The sequence below is a fragment of the Lissotriton vulgaris genome, chromosome 1_1 (genome assembly GCF_964263255.1).
Source record: "Lissotriton vulgaris chromosome 1_1, aLisVul1.2, whole genome shotgun sequence".
Lineage (NCBI taxonomy): Eukaryota > Metazoa > Chordata > Amphibia > Caudata > Salamandridae > Lissotriton > Lissotriton vulgaris.
Window position 1 is genome coordinate 673,545,460 of NC_141685.1, and position 12,157 is coordinate 673,557,616.

Consider the following 12,157-nt stretch of genomic DNA (forward strand, 5'->3'; position numbering starts at 1 on the left):
AAGGCAGGCACAACCCTATTCAGACCCAGGTGCTACTCCTCCCACCCATCTACATGCAGATAGGTCTATTCCCGCCTTGTGCTGACTCACGCTGTTTCCTGTAGCCACCCCAGCCCTTGTCACTCACAAACCAGACATACAATACACAAGCTAGCAGAGGCAGGCTGACTGGTTAGGCAAGAAAATACCTACTTTCTAAAAGTGGTTTTTTCAAACACAGAATGTTAAAACCAACTTTACTAAAAGGTGTATTTTATCATTCTGAGTTCAGGCATACTAAATTCGAATTTCTACCATGTTCCCTGGGTCAGTTAGGATTATAAGATGTTATAATCAAACTGCCCAGTCTGGCCTACGGGGACCGATAGCCTTGCAATAGTAAAAAACGAAATAGACTGTAATTCACTATCAGGTCATGCCGCACACATCAGGGCATGACCTACCTTTTACATACAATGCACCCTGCCCTAGGGCCTACCTTAGGGGTGACTAAAATGTAGAAAAGGGAAGGTTTGGGGACTGACAAGTGGGCGCACTTGCCAAGTCGACATGGCAGTACTAGACTGCACACAGGCTCTGCAATGGCGGGCCTGAGACGCACTTTACAAGCTGCTTCTGTGGGTGGCACAACCAGTGCTGCAAGCCCACCAGCAGCATTTGATTTACAGGCCCTGGGCACACATGGTGCGCTGTACTAGGGTCTGACAAGTAAATCAAAAAACCCAATCATGGAGTCACTAATCAATGCATCAATTTAACATAGGTAGCACTTGCACTGTGGCACTGAATAGCAGTGGCACAGTGCCCAAAGCATCTAAACCAGCAAAACATATCAAAAACAGAGGAGGCAATCATTGAAAAATGGAAGGGAGACTCATGCCAATGGTACCAGGTCTAGCAGAGGGTTATAAAGCTTATTGTATCCCGGCTGCTTATTCGAGATTGGGTGGTACTAAAAAGGGACGTATTATTTATGCTTCACCTGAAGTTAGAGGGTCTGACTCATTTCTACTATAAGCTTTAAGAATAATTTTGCTTGGTTCCCCAGCATTATATTTATTGCATTTTTATAATGCAAAATCAGGGTCACAGAATTCTTTTAATATTCAATTTGTGGATTCTTTAATTGAATCACTACCTAGAAAAGGAGACTGCTTGTCCAATTTAATCATCGCTGGCAATTTTAATATATATTTATGTGAGAGCCTCCTTGATTGTGTAAGTATTTTTTTGTAGGGTTTAAAAGGTTTACATATGGAACACTCAAGAGAAAGTACACAGCTAAACAATATCTTAAATAATAATAATCTAGACTTCTCTCTGGATAAGTTGGCTAACTCCCCAGAATCACAAATTCTCCCTACTTTTACTGCCAGTGCCTGTTATACTATTCTAGATTTTATCTTTGTTTCTGCCTCTTTTCTTATTGATATCTAGTTTCAACATATCGCATAGCGTTTTTAGTGCTCGGAACCAGGTTTTCCTTACCCTAAGATGATGGCGGCCCATTTTAATTAGATTCCCGGGGTCATCAGAAGTCTGTTCTCCAAATAATCAGGGTAGGCACTGAAGGTGGGGGATGGTGGAGACTGAACGCTTATAACAAACGTTGTTTCGTAGCTGCGCGCTGTATTTTGCCAACTGTTTAGATTTAACTGCTAGTAATCAGGCGATCATAGCGCCCTTAAGAAATATTTTGTATAAGGTAGTTGCGCTTTTACACCTCCTAGTAACTAACTCTATCCCCCCACCCCAAATGTTTTGATTCTAGCTGTTCCAGGGCTTATGGACCCTAAAGAGTGCACTAAAAGCTGGCTCCAGAGATGAGAGCTTGTTGCAACTTGCCATTCGAACTATAAGTCTGAGCTAAAAAGGTGCAAAGATGCCCTGAGGCAACAACCTTGGGATGATTTAGCTTAAGCAAGCTCTTGGAAACTTAATCGACCATGATTTGCGCAGGCCAAGAATGTTGCCTTATGCCATCATATTGCTGGTAACCAATGGGTCTATCATTTTGAAGGTATATATAATAATTCACCCCATGGAGAAGCAGTTGTGTTTTGAAAGGCTAATTTTCTGGAGTTCGTATTTGGAATTTTTGGGGAGAGAAAGTCACCCAGGAATTGTTACGACTAGCAAGCAATCAAGCTCCAGTTCTGGATGGATTTCCCCCAGATTTGTGCCTAAATGATGTTGTAGTCTGGGTCCCAGTATTGACTCGGATCCTAAACGCGGTGGTTAGGGCGGGTCCCCCTCTTGCTTGGTCCACATCAGTTATAGTTCCTGTCTTCAAAAAGGGCTTCACACGGATGTTGCGGTTTTGATGGCGAGTACTGCTAAGGGATTGCAAACCCTCCTGAATTCCTTTGCCACCTTTATGGATAAGCTTGATTTGGCAGTCAATTTTACTAAGCCCTTTGTGATGGTAGTGGGTCCAGTTCGACCAAGACGTAAGCTTTTAACATTTGCAGTCACACCATTTCAAAGGTCAAGGCTTTCCCATATCTGGGAGTCCTGTTCGATTCCAATGTGGACCGGAAACCCCTAGTGGCAGCTAAGAATGAGGGGCCTACTAGACCTGTTGCCACAGTTTTTGACTTTGCATCTAGGCTTGGAAGTAAACCCCTTAAGGCCTTGGTGAAGTTATACCATGCCAAGTGTATCTCTAAGGTTTCATATGGAAGTGACCTCTGGGGCTACGTAGCATTTAGCCTCCTTCAGAGGCTAAATGCAGCTGTTGTTATGCGTTCCCCAAAGTACCCCATCTGTGTGTTCAAGAAGGGTTGGGAGTTGGTTACTTGAGTGATTTATTAGCTCTTTGTCCTTCGCGGGGTTGGATCAGGTTGTGGACCAAGAAGGAACTCGCTCTGAATAGATTGAGTTTGAAGGATTATCGTTTGCTTGATCATGCTCTTAAAATCTCTTGGATTAAATAGGTTAAGGATTCTATCCTGCATTTAAGGAGGGGGGAGCTTTTTAACAACCCTGAGAGCATAAGCTAAGCTGATAAAAAGACAACTTTTTAGTATGGAGATCAATGTATAGAGAGGAGATTGAATTTGTGACACTCACGCTCCGGGGCTATGTGTTGCTTGCAACGACTCAGATGATAGAGCCCTCTCCCTCCCACGTTAAAAACAATAGGGATCGTTTTATGCTGCACTTGTTGGTGCTCCCCAGAGGATGTCATGATCATGGGTCTTTGGGTCCCTGCAGCTGCGACAATGTGTCTCTGCAGGACCTGTTAGATTTTGAGATGTTTCGTAGGTAATATATTGAGCCTAGCAGATCTTTTATTTTCCGGCTACTGTAGGACATTGGATTCTCTTAAGTACGACCAGCACTCATATTTTAACAGATGTTGTCTGGCGAATTTACATTTTTTAATGTAGACGTGGAAAGTCTAAATGGAGTTTAATTATCAATATGAATTTTATCTTGTTTTTACTGTTAACATATATACTCATGTTGTATTTTTTTTTGTTTACGTTTAAGGTTTGAAAAGAAACAGAATTGTGTTAGAGACCATTGTGTTACATAGCCTAATTTATTTTACATGGCTTTTTTCAGGCTGCTCATAACATTGGGATTGCTATGGACACACAAGGTGGTTTAATTGTACCCAATGTGAAGAATGTTCAAGCCTGCAGTATTTTTGAGATTGCTGCTGAAATAAATCGCTTGCAGACGTTGGGCTCGACTGGTCAGCTGGGAACAAAGGACCTTACTGGCGGGACATTCTCTCTTTCCAACATTGGGACAGTGAGTATGGCAGTCATCTGTGCTGCAGAAAAGAAAAACTGCATCATAGTAATTTCAGCACAATGCATGACGTGGTGAAGAACATTTAGTAAACTCCGTTACGGAATGAGTTGCTGGATCCGTTTAAATTCTGATAATGTCAGCAGGCGTTAAACTCTTTCCTCTGATATAGAGTTTCAGTCCTCCTGGGGATGTTAACTTTGTTCTAATAGCGTTTTTCTATTTTTGTTTCGGAATTAGGGGAAATGGCAGTCTGTGCTTGCTTGTATTTGTGCTCGCTTGCAATATTTTGTCGACTCGACTACGGGTCCTGGTTGCATGCAATATCTTAAAATTGTGAATGATGGGCTTTTTTGTGGGCAGTGTGTTTGAAGAAACTTTTAAAGGTAGGGAGATTGAATGCTGTAAAGATGTACACTACAAGAAGGGAGAAGGTGGCTAATTGAATGTGCTTGGTCTCTTTATTATGCCCAGATTGTACCTTGCAAAGGAAAGATGTGTTGGGGAGGGGAACGACCAAAAATTTAAAGCAGTGGTATTTATAATAAAGTTGAGTGGTGCAGAGCCTGGTGGGTGCTAGTTGGCCACTTTCCGTTCAGGAATCCGAGCACCACTTTTGTTGGTAGCACTGAGCGAAGCCTGAGTTGTGATTGGTGCAGTGGATTGACAATGTGAGCTGGCAGAATTGCTTTGGAAAGGGTGGTGTAATTAGAGGTCAGAGGAAGCTCATGGCAACACTAAGGATAATAACTGGGAGTGGCACTCTGCTTTCTAGCAGAGATGGTATGCTTAGCAGAGGTCATGCTCAGCACCCACAGTGAGTGGTAGCGAGGGCGCGGACTACATTTCCAGATTGCACAAAGGCATCCTTGTGAGTGAGAAACCCCAGATTGGCTTGAGCCAGCATAAATTGTGGAGGCTCGGGACGTTTCGTGAACCCTAGTCTGGGCTTGGTGAGACCCACAGGGCATCTGAATCGGCATTACTGCGGCACAAAGGTGGCCCTTAAAACTTTTAAGAAACCTAGCAGGCAAAGACCAGCCAGGGCTATCTCCTTTCCTACAGTAGGGACAACACTCTAACCTGTGAGAAGAGTGATTCTGAAATAGGTGTTTTGGCTAGGGGGTCTGAAGGAAATGATGGAGCCAAGAACTCCATATTAAAGAAATTTGCTGAAAGAAATCCAAGACTACAATGGAGGCATGGTTGGAGAAAATGGAGCCTAAGGTTAGGGTGGTAGAGGTGAAGACAAGATCTCTGGATACTAAGGTGTGCAGTCTGGAGAACATGGGAGGGTGAGAGGGAGGGTGGAGAAACAGGCACAGAAATATATAGTTTCAAGGATTCAGACTTCGGGGTAATAGTCATTTTTAACAATAAGATTAGAGACTTTGGAAAATATGTGAAGAGTAGCTAATCTTAAGGTCTTAGAGTTCCCATCTGCTGGCTATGGGACAACCGTGTGGTAAGTGATCCATTCTTTCTTTAGCCAATTATTGCCTCCAGAGGAAAGTAGTACTGGAGAGTCGGAATGTATACTCCAATACTAATCCAAGAAGTTGTCTAAGGAATCAGGCAGGGGCACTATCATGGTAGTTTTGAACGATCAAGATCTCTGGGAACCTATTCTTCAGATATCAGCCTCTCTGTTTCCAGATTATAGCGCGTGGACGTAACAAGTGGTGCCAGGAATTCCAAGTTTTGCATGAATCACTTTTGGTTGCTGGTATTGCACCACCAGTGTGGAACCATGCCAAACCAAAAATATGGTTCAGCAATAAACTGCTTTCTCTCGTATAATGGTGACAACAGCTTTTCTGAAGTGAAGGGACTTAGTTTAGGTACGTAGGACTTTTAACAATTCACTCTTCGCTTTTGGTGATTTAGTCCTTTTAAAGTGCTTGCAAGTTCAGATTTAATTCAATAATAATAATAATAATAAAGAGCTTATAGAGCGCTCAGTAACGCCATCACGGCGTGTCCCCGCGCTAAAGCTATCAGTGAAGCAGCATAAAACCCAGACTCTATGCAGAATATAGATGTGTTTTAAGCAGAGCCCTAAACCGCAATTCATTGCTCTCCAGTCTCAGCACAGGAGGGAGTTTGTTCCATTGTTGAGCTGCTTGGAGCGCGAAGGAACGTCCACCCATTCTAGCCTTCCTAATCCTGGGAACTGTCAACAGTCCGGTACCCTCTGAACGGAGGGTTCTAGTAGGTTCATATCGGCTGACTAGATTCTTCAGATATGTCGGTGACTTGTCCCAGACAATACGGTGGCAGAAGAGGAGGCACTTAAATAGCACACGCTTCTTCACAGGCAGCCAATGCAGCGCATCCAGCGCCAATTTCGAGCTGGCTCTCCTGGGTCTTCTTAACACCAGTCTGGCGGCGGAGTTCTGTATGACTTGTAGGCGACCTATGCTGCCCTCGGTTGCCCCAAGGAACAGAATGTTGCCATAATCTAACCGCGAGGTCACCAGTGCCTGCGTTAGTGTCCTTCTGGCCGATAAAGGGAGGAGGTCTAAGGTTTTGTTTAGGGTCTTTAGAACTCCAAAACATTTGCCCACAAGACGCCTTATGTGGCCATCATATGAGAGAGAGGGATTCATCCAAATTCCTAAATTCTTGGCCTCCTGACATGGTATGGGGGTAGGGCCCAGACATGAAGGCCACCACTTATCCGACCAGTTTTCGCTTTTTCCCCCTACCACCAGCACCTCTGTTTTAGAGCCATTGAGTTTTAAGCAATGGGCATCCATCCACTCTGCTAGTGCCTGCATACAGGATTTAAAGTTGTTAGGGGTGTTGGAGGTGCTCTGCGATAGGGAGATCAGCAGCTGAGTGTCGTCAGCGTACGACACTAATTCCACCCCAAAAGAGTGTACAACTTTCGCCAGAGAGGCCATGTATAGGTTAAAAAGAGTGGGGCTCAGAGCAGAGCCCTGAGGCACTCCCTGGTCTAGTGACATCTCCACTGAGTGGCAGGTCCCTTGCTGTACCTGGAAACATCTTTCCGTAAGAAACGATTGCAGCCAGCCCAGCGCAGGACCAACGACCCCAGCTTCGTTCAGACACCGTAGCAGGATGGAATGCGCTACGGTGTCAAAAGCCGCGCTTAGGTCGAGCATGATCAGGGCCATTGTATGACCTGCATCTGCCCCCGCTCTTAAGGTCTCAGTGGCTCTTAGGAGGGCCGTCTCCGTAGAGTAGCCTGCCCTAAATCCTGATTGAGAGGGATGGAGTAAATTCCATTTTTCCAGGTGCTCCGTGAGCTGAGCGTTAACCACCTTCTCGGCCACCTTCGCCACGTACGGCAATAAGGAAATGGGTCTAAGATTTTCTAGCACCTCCAAGCTGACATTCGGTTTTTTCCTTATTGGCAGTACTATGGCCTTCTTCCACTCCATAGGGACTTGTTGAGTGGAAAAGGAGGTTTGTAGGACGTGTCTGATGTGAGGTTCCACGGCTGTCAGGCCCTCTGATATGACCCAGGCCGGGGCCAGATCATTAGGGGAGCCGGACTTCACACTTCGACAGATCTTTATTAGCTTGTCCGCTGCGGGAACCTCGAAAGTTAGTAGTGAGGAATCCGGGGCTGCCAATGAGCTGTCTGCTCTGAAATCTATACCCTTAACTGGTATTTGAGAAAAGGAAGCATAAATCTTTTTGACTTTACTAGAGAAAAAGTCAGCGACTTTATTGCATCCCTCCTTGGATGTCTTTGTGGGGGTGTTGGAACTAGAGACCAGAGATATTTCTTTATATATTTTAAACAGTTCTCGCGAGGAGCTCTCGGCATCCTCAATACGAGTCTGAAAATGTTTGGCTTTTGCTCTACGCACCGCATACTGATAGCTCCGGTGTGCTGAGCTATAACTGTTTTTTGCTAGCTCACTCTGGTTCCTTCTCCAGCTCCTTTCTAGCTTTTTGCATTTAGATTTAATTTGCTGGAGTTCGGTAGTGAACCATGGGGCAGTACGTTGTCTGCCTTCTCTGACTTTACCCTTACACATGGGGGCTAGCTCATCCAGAGTGGCAGTTACAAGTAGGTTAAATTCCTTGTTCGCCTGATCACTATCCGAGGCACTTATTGGTTGTGCTTTCTGGATGGCACCTATAAAGTTTTCTTTGGAGAATTGTCTCCATTTGCGTTTCATAATGTTTCCTTTCCCATTGTCAATAGTCCTAGCAGTCTGATAAAAACATTGAAAAGGGACCAGAAAGTGGTCAGTCCAAGGGAGCTGATGAGGGGTAAGTACTTTTATCATATCCCAGCTCGCAAAGATAGGGTCTAAACAGTGACCCCTCTGATGTGTAGCTGCTACACTTAGCAGGTTGAGCTGTAATTCTTGTAAAACAAGGCGAACATCCTCTGCCTCCTTCTGTGCGGGGTCCTCTAGGTGTAGGTTCAGGTCACCCAGCACCAAAACCTTATTGTGTTTAATAGCGGTCTGAGCAACCCCTTCAAGTAGGCTACTACGGAACTTGCCCAGGGAACCAGGAGGTCTATAGATTAGGATGCCAGAGATAGTGTCATGTTGAGTCAGTTTAATACTAAATTCACCTGCTTCGCAGTCATCAATTTTTTCTGGCTTTAGAATACACTCGAAAGGGTGTTTGACGATAATGGCAATACCGCCTCCCCTTCCTTTTGTCCTATCAAGTCTGTGGAGGGTGTAACCAGGTGGGATGGTATCCAGTATATCCGGGTCAGAGTGTTCTCCCAACCAGGTCTCAGTTAGGAACAATATCTGCATGTCCTCATCCAGTATGAGATCCCACAGCTGAAGAGTGTGTTTGCTGATGGATCTGCAGTTTAGGAGACCCCCTTTAGCCAGGATCGAATCAGAGTCAGGGACAACTGGCACTAAGCAGCTTCCTCTAAATGAGCAATGAGGGCATGGACCTAGGTCCAAGGGCTCCATCATGTGATGACAGTGGGTAGGTAAAACGGGACATAAGTCTCTCAGCCTCTTACTTGTATAGGTTTGGCTGCAGCACGCCCGAGGAGCAGGGGTCTGGGCCCCTGGTCCCGGTCGGTCGCGGACGGGCGCAGACGGGCTTGGCTTAGGCGCGGCTTCGGCGCGCGTCCGGCGCGCCCGCTGCGCCAGCCCGCTGCGCCGTCTGAACCCTACGCACATTTTATAGGTGATGAGGAGGGTGGGAGGCCGGCGCGACTAGAGCGCTGCCCCTGCCCACACCCAAGATGGCGCCCGCCGCCGCCTCAAACCGGGAGTAAAGATCGGCTGGGCGAGGCTGTATCAAGGAAGTAGAGTGTCAAGAGGTGTCAGTGTGCCTAAAAACAATTCCCTTTAAATTCTCAGCGTAAAAGCCCCCAAAGTTTTAAAAATCACAAGGCAAAGAAACACGATCTAAAATTCACAAATCTGTCGCAGGAATTCGCTGCTGAACACCTGGTAGCTCGCAGCCCTAGTCCTCCCTCTAGGGAGAGCTCTAACAGGCAGCGAGCAGCTAAGACAACCTGATTAAAATAGTCTGGGAGGGCGGGAGGCCGGCGCGACTAGAGCGCTGCCCCTGCCCACACCCAAGATGGCGCCCGCCGCCGCCTCAAACCGGGAGTAAAGATCGGCTGGGCGAGGCTGTATCAAGGAAGTAGAGTGTCAAGAGGTGTCAGTGTGCCTAAAAACAATTCCCTTTAAATTCTCAGCGTAAAAGCCCCCAAAGTTTTAAAAATCACAAGGCAAAGAAACACGATCTAAAATTCACAAAGCTGTCGCAGGAATTCGCTGCTGAACACCTGGTAGCTCGCAGCCCTAGTCCTCCCTCTAGGGAGAGCTCTAACAGGCAGCGAGCAGCTAAGACAACCTGATTAAAATAGTCTGGGAGGGCGGGAGGCCGGCGCGACTAGAGCGCTGCCCCTGCCCACACCCAAGATGGCGCCCGCCACCGCCTCAAACCGGGAGTAAAGATCGGCTGGGCGAGGCTGTATCAAGGAAGTAGAGTGTCAAGAGGTGTCAGTGTGCCTAAAAACAATTCCCTTTAAATTCTCAGCGTAAAAGCCCCCAAAGTTTTAAAAATCACAAGGCAAAGAAACACGATCTAAAATTCACAAAGCTGTCGCAGGAATTCGCTGCTGAACACCTGGTAGCTCGCAGCCCTAGTCCTCCCTCTAGGGAGAGCTCTAACAGGCAGCGAGCAGCTAAGACAACCTGATTAAAATAGTCTGGGAGGGCGGGAGGCCGGCGCGACTAGAGCGCTGCCCCTGCCCACACCCAAGATGGCGCCCGCCGCCGCCTCAAACCGGGAGTAAAGATCGGCTGGGCGAGGCTGTATCAAGGAAGTAGAGTGTCAAGAGGTGTCAGTGTGCCTAAAAACAATTCCCTTTAAATTCTCAGCGTAAAAGCCCCCAAAGTTTTAAAAATCACAAGGCAAAGAAACACGATCTAAAATTCACAAAGCTGTCGCAGGAATTCGCTGCTGAACACCTGGTAGCTCGCAGCCCTAGTCCTCCCTCTAGGGAGAGCTCTAACAGGCAGCGAGCAGCTAAGACAACCTGATTAAAATAGTCTGGGAGGGCGGGAGGCCGGCGCGACTAGAGCGCTGCCCCTGCCCACACCCAAGATGGCGCCCGCCACCGCCTCAAACCGGGAGTAAAGATCGGCTGGGCGAGGCTGTATCAAGGAAGTAGAGTGTCAAGAGGTGTCAGTGTGCCTAAAAACAATTCCCTTTAAATTCTCAGCGTAAAAGCCCCCAAAGTTTTAAAAATCACAAGGCAAAGAAACACGATCTAAAATTCACAAAGCTGTCGCAGGAATTCGCTGCTGAACACCTGGTAGCTCGCAGCCCTAGTCCTCCCTCTAGGGAGAGCTCTAACAGGCCCCCACATAGTTACGAATGTAGCGACATGGGTGTGAAGGAAATTATTATTTGTTGTGATTTATTGGTTAGTGTTGTGGTCCTTTTATCCCTCACTGCGTAACCCTACTCTTGTCCAATTTTTTTGCCCAATGTTTTACTGTGCTTTACCCTCCTTTTCTTCCGCTTAATTCCATCCTTTTATTTTGGAGCTGATTTAGAGAGCAATGCCTCTGCATTATTTAATAGTTAAAAATGTTGGAGTTGTGTGCATGCTTTATTTGTATGTTTGCCTATTTTGTGTGTTTTTGGTAAGAAGTACATGAGAATGTACCTGTTGGTCAGCAGATCCTTTATGTTTTCCTAATAAGCATGATTGAAACAGAAAATATTATGAAGTAGTGAAGGATAGCAAAGCACGTCTGTTGAACATGTCTTGGGGTTTATAGCAAGATGCTAACAAGAAATATTAGAGCTCATAGGATTTGTAGAAAATCACAGAAAACAAAGAAACCTTGTGACACGAAGTCTTCTTGCAACTGGCAGTGTGTCTCATGTCATGTCAACAGCAAGACAAAGGTTATTTTTCTTCTTGCATGGTAAGCCAACTTGAGCATTCCTAGATTGATTAAATCTAGTTGCACCCTCTGGTCTGGTGCCTGGGGTATTGCACTGAGACCTTAAATCACTATGGTTTCCCCCACCAGTTCACAATCTTTGGTGAATATGAAACATTCTTCAATAGACTGGCGCTGAAATAGGAAGTTAGCCATTCCAAGTGACTGCTGCGCTGATGGCAGAGCTCCACCTTTAAGTGTTTACCCATTTTTAGGTCTCGCCTTAGACAGCGCATGCTGTCTCTTCGAGACATTTAGTAAGTGGCTTTTAAAAGTGCCACCAGAGGCTTTTGCTGGCCTCTGGCTTGCGTTCACGAGCGCGTGCACAGCTGCCATCAGTGTTTTTATTGGTGTTATCAGGCTCCTCTTCTCGCACTCCCCTCTCCCCCTCCCTCTTCGTCACTTTCATTTGTCTTCTATTGCTGTGAATGCTCCTGCTTCCACCAGGCACACACACCGTCAGTGCACTCTTCCACCAGGCACATGAACCACCAGCCGTCAGTCCACGCTTCCACCAGGCACACACCCCACCAGCTGTCAGAGCACGCTTCCATCAGGCACACACACCACCAGCCGTCGGTGCACGCTTCCACCAGGCACACACACCACCAGCTGTCAGTGCATGCTTCCACCAGGCACACACACCACCAGCCATCAGTGCACGCTTCCACCAGGCACACGAACCACCAGCCGTCAGTCCACGCTTCCACTAGGCACACACCCCACCAGCCGTCAGTGCACGCTTCCACCAGGCACACACACCACCAGCCGTCAGTGCACGCTTCCACCAGGCACACACACACCACCAGCCGTCAGTGCATTCTTCCACCAGGCACACACACCACCAGCTGTCAGTGCATGCTTTTCCACCAGGCACACACACCACCAGCCATCAGTGCACGCTTCCACCAGGCACACGAACCACCAGCCGTCAGTCCACGCTTCCACCAGGCACACACCCC

General features: G+C 46.8%; 1 protein-coding gene across 1 annotated transcript in view; it reads left to right on the top strand.

Annotated features, from left to right (window-relative positions):
* Positions 1-12,157, top strand: part of DBT (dihydrolipoamide branched chain transacylase E2) — a 189,081-nt gene that overhangs the window by 154,877 nt on the left and 22,047 nt on the right. Inside the window, exon 9 of the mRNA XM_086954482.1 lies at positions 3,571-3,762. Coding sequence (XP_086810608.1) covers positions 3,571-3,762 — 192 coding nt within the window. The remainder of the gene's footprint in view (positions 1-3,570; positions 3,763-12,157) is intronic.